This window comes from Vollenhovia emeryi, unplaced genomic scaffold (genome assembly GCF_000949405.1).
Source record: "Vollenhovia emeryi isolate VEMERY1.0 unplaced genomic scaffold, V.emery_V1.0 DF941578.1, whole genome shotgun sequence".
Taxonomy (NCBI): Eukaryota; Metazoa; Arthropoda; class Insecta; order Hymenoptera; family Formicidae; genus Vollenhovia; species Vollenhovia emeryi.
The window spans coordinates 1-4,431 of NW_011964788.1; the positions used below are offsets into that span (position 1 = coordinate 1).

Consider the following 4,431-nt stretch of genomic DNA (forward strand, 5'->3'; position numbering starts at 1 on the left):
GTTGAATCGAAAACAACGCATGCCTGATCGTATGATTTTACGCACCTGGTTTCGACCGTCGAGAAACCAAAATTTGCGTCTAATCGTATACAAAGTCGTTTGTATGCCGGCGTGGTAGTATTTTTCATGAGTTTCCCTTATAATTAAATCCGTTAAGAAATAATGACTTGGTAGTAAAATTGGGTGCCTTTGCGAAAAGGCTAACTTTGATAGTCTGAGGCGTCCGCCAACGCAAATCAACCCATTTTCGTCGAGAAACGGATTTAGCGCGGCAATATTGCCTTTCTTTACCGGGCGCCCATTCGCAAGTTCATTCAATTCGCGTGAAAAACAAGATTCTTGAATGATTTTTATAATTCTCGTTTCCGCTTCATTTATTTCCGTTATGCCTAGCTGTCCGCGGTAAGTATTCTTTGGTCGAAAACGTAGGCATAATGCTGTAATTTTTAATAATCGTGAATATGACGAATATTTCTTAAGGAAGCTACAATCGTTAGAAACCGTCGCTATACATATATTTTTTCGTAATTCGGGTAATTCCTTTAATTCTATGATACCGTTAGGCCGTTCGCCTTCCTCTTTCGTTAGCCACAATGGTCCGGTAAACCATGATTGGTTATTCAGGAAAGCCTGCGGTAACTGACCCCGTGATAGCGCGTCGGCCGGGTTATCCTCTGATCGAATATGTCGCCAAGCTTGTAAGTCCGTAATTTCTTGAATTTGAACAACGCGGTGAGACACGTACGTTTTTAATAGATGAGAATAGTATTCACCGCATCGGGGGTTAAATCGTTAATGACACGTTCGTCGTTCGACGCCCATTGTCGGATATTAAAACCGCCTCGAGAAAGTACCGTGATTATGTCATCCCGTAACTCGCGAGCCTCGCCAACGGTATTCGTACCTGTAACTAAGTCATCCACGTATAAGTGCGTTTTGAGAACTCGGGCGGCGTCAGGATACGCGTCGTGCTCATCATCGGCTAGCTTTTTAATTGTTCGTATAGCCAGATACGGCGACGAGGATACGCCGAATGTAAGGGTGTTAAGTTGTAAAGTTTTTATTTGATCGTTCTGGCGCCAGAGGATTCGTTGGTATATCTGATCATCCTCGTGCAACAATATCTGCCTATACATTTTTTCTATATCTGCTGTGAGAACACATTTATACGTACGGAATCGAATTAAGTGAACGAATAACGTATCTTGAATAGTCGGCCCCACCATTAACCTGTCGTTTAACGATGTGCCATTGCTCGTTTTGCCGATGCATCGAACACGACACGAACCCGGGTCGTGCTGCTTGATGATTTGATTGCCGCATGGTGCGGCATATAAAATCCTTCATTGGAAGGGTTATTCACCGGAATTATCTGTTTCAGATCTAAATATTCCTGTATTACTTGCGAATAGGCGGCCCTTAACAATGGATCTGAGTCGAGCTTCCGTTCGAGCGAATTTAAACGTTTGAGCGCGACGGTTCGCGAATCGCCGAGGCTCATCTTATCCTTGCGAAATGGTAGTCTCACTGTATATCGACCGTCGCGGTTACGAGTAACAAATTTAATGAAGTGCTCTTCGCATTCGATTTCCTCGTTAGATTTCGGCGTATCGGTGGGATCAGATATCTCCTCAATCACCCAGAATCTCGCGATCTGTTGATCTAGACCAGTCAATTTACATATCGCAGTTTTCGGCTGATTCCGCGACGAGCTTCCGCCCGCAACGACCCGGCCGAGACAAGTATTTTGTAGATATAAATCGTTATCTCGTATCGATAAATTGATCTGGCCTATGGAGAATAACGACAATGTCACCTCCGCACCAATCCGCAAATCAACAGGACGCGGCAAATGAAACTCTGGATCAGCTAATTTTATATTGGACGGTATTGTGATGGAATCTCACGGGAAAGTTTCCGACGGAACTAAGTCTGATATTATGGGGATTGTCAAACATAATTGTTCATTCAAGATTAGACGAAGGCGAGGACTCGGCCTCGATGTCTCTTATCGGAGAGCGCGGTCTCCGATGCGCACGAGCGCGTGAACGTACGAACGCGAGGACTCGGCCTCGGTCTCTAGCGGAAAGCTCGGTTTCCGGTGCGAATGCCCAAACGCGAGGACTCAGCCTCGATGTATCCTTGCGGAACTCACTGTGTCGCGATTGAATAGTAATTCGAATGACACCTTTCGAAGTCGTGTTCATTGAATTGATTGCACCGACTGGCAATGCGCGTGTTGTTATAGGGAGCCTCAGACGTCTCGCGAGACCCTCGGAAATGAAATTGGCGGTAGCACATGTATCCAACAAGGCGCGACACTTCATTGACTTGAGTTCACGATCCCGAATAAATATCGTCGCGGTGGTCATCAATTGTGGTGTGAAAATGGGCGTGATCGCTGCGAGACACGTCGCTGCCTGGCCACCCCCCTTTATACGTTATTTGCCTTGTACCCCCTTGACGTCCGTCGCGTCCGTTGTCGTGGATGCGACTTGGGTTTTCTCAAGATGTAAAAGCGTATTATGTCGCCCTTGGCAAATGCTACAGTGCGAATAATTGCAAAGTTTACCACGATGTGAACGTAAGCAGTTATAACAAAGCATCGCGTTTTTCACGCATTCGATGCGCTTCGGCACAGATAATTGCTTGAAATTGTTACACTTAAATAACGAATGTTGCTTATTTTTACACACTGGGCAATTATTCGCGATGTTAACCACAAATGCCTTATTGGATGTCCGCGCCTTTTTCCCGGGAGGTGTCGATCTGTCCTCGGCTTGTTTGGTCGTTCCTGCATGAACACGCTTAGATATACGAACTGCGGTTCTATATAAAAATTCGTATAGATCGTCGATCTTCGGAAATTCGTCCCGATCCAGAGATTCCTCCCATTTTTCCGCTACGATCTTAGGTAATTTGCTTTCTAGTACGTTTACAAGTATCTCGGACCCCACGTTAACTCCTAACGCGGCTAACGATGCTACATGTTGCTGCGCGTCGCCGGCAAGCTTGGACAAGCCGTCGGTTGTCTCCTTTTCTAAAACGGGTGCGTTCAAGAGCAACGAAAGGTGGCGTGAAATTAATATTCGCTTTACTTCGTACGAGCGTTTCAACAGTTCCCATGCCTTTTGATAATTTGAGCCTTCGATCGATAGAATCTTTAATTTATTAGCTGCCTCGCCCGTTAACGCCGATTTCAAATATTGCAATTTTTCTACCTCGCTCAAATCTGTTTGTGAATCGATCATCGCGATAAAAGTATTTTTGAAGGACAGCCAATTCTCGTATTGGCCGTCGAATTTCGGTAGAGATGCTTCCGGCAATTTTACTCGCCGTTTTACGATCGCCGTGGTCTCAGAACCGCTGGGTTGCGACGCGCTACTAATGACACCGGTACTCGCGGTCGACACGGTGGAACTTACTATTTCTTCCACTTTACTTGCGAGTGAATAAAATCTTTCCTGTACGTTAGTGAATTCGTCTTTATGAGTGTCGTTCGGATCTAATAGTACGAGCTCGTCGTTAAATTCTTCGTACGCGTGATACAAGTCGGATATGCGGGCCATCCTTAATCTTAACGCGGCCTTATCGTAACTGCCTCTCTCAACCAGATTCGTTAAACCCGTAATTTGAGATTTTAACGACGTTCGCTTTTGAATTAATAACTTAATTCGACCTGCCATATTGTCGTTTGGGAATAGGTAACGGAAATTGCTTAATCGGCCACTTGACTTATATTTGGAATGGACTTGCCCTTAGCCTTGATCTCGTTGCGTACTCGTCCTGAGGGTTGTGTGATTGGTTGCAAGAGCCAATGTCGTAGTCCTGAAGTCGTGATCGCCTTGATCGTCCTTCCTTCTTAGCCGCTGTTCGCTCGACAATCAGTATGTTCTTACGGTGGTCGTTCACGTTCGTACTGTGAACGACCTCACAGGAGGCACCAAAATGTTGTGTGTGTGGGAGTTTAGGTCCATACACTAGTTTCGTTTGTTTTATATAGTTTATTCGAAATTATTACATGAACGCGAGGACTCGGTCTCGATATCTCTTACCAGAGAGCTCGGTCTCTGGTATGCACGAAATCACGAACGCGAGGACTCGGCCTCGATATCTCTTACCAGAGAGCTCGGTCTCTGGTATGCACAAAATCACGAACGCGAGGACTCGGCCTCGATATATCTAGCGACGAACGCGGACAAGGGCTCGATCTGTATTCTACGAGGGACGACTTCGAAGTGTCCTGCCGTGACCGTTGGCCCTATATATATATGTCCGCAGTTCTTTGTGACGACTGGCCGTCGCGGCTTCGAACGTTCTAGAACAAGCGCTTATCAGATGCACCTTTGGGTCGATGACTCGAACCTCATCGGACGATGCGTTACTGGTGACTCAAGCATTCCTCTATTCTTTCCCTATCGGGAGATTAGA

At 45.9% G+C, this 4,431-nt stretch overlaps 2 protein-coding genes across 2 annotated transcripts; both read right to left on the reverse strand.

Moving 5' to 3' along the window:
- Positions 1-512: 512 nt before the first annotated feature.
- LOC105570914 lies at positions 513-2,372 on the reverse strand (the record flags this gene model as incomplete). Its single annotated transcript, XM_012028369.1, has 4 exons — positions 2,156-2,372; positions 1,243-1,791; positions 905-1,150; positions 513-674 (listed from the first exon to the last, which is right to left on the reverse strand). Coding segments are annotated over exons 1-4 (1,174 nt in total), but the record flags the coding sequence as incomplete, so codon positions are not given.
- Positions 2,373-2,441: 69 nt separating this feature from the next.
- LOC105570915 lies at positions 2,442-3,686 on the reverse strand. Its single transcript, XM_012028370.1, has one exon. It carries the CDS (start codon positions 3,684-3,686, stop codon positions 2,442-2,444), a length of 1,245 nt encoding a protein of 414 aa, XP_011883760.1.
- Positions 3,687-4,431: the final 745 nt, after the last annotated feature.

Excerpts from the sequence above, each read along its gene's own strand:
- LOC105570915 (XM_012028370.1), bottom strand. The coding sequence starts at position 3,686 with ATGGCAGGTCGAATTAAGTTATTAATTCAAAAGCGAACGTCGTTAAAA.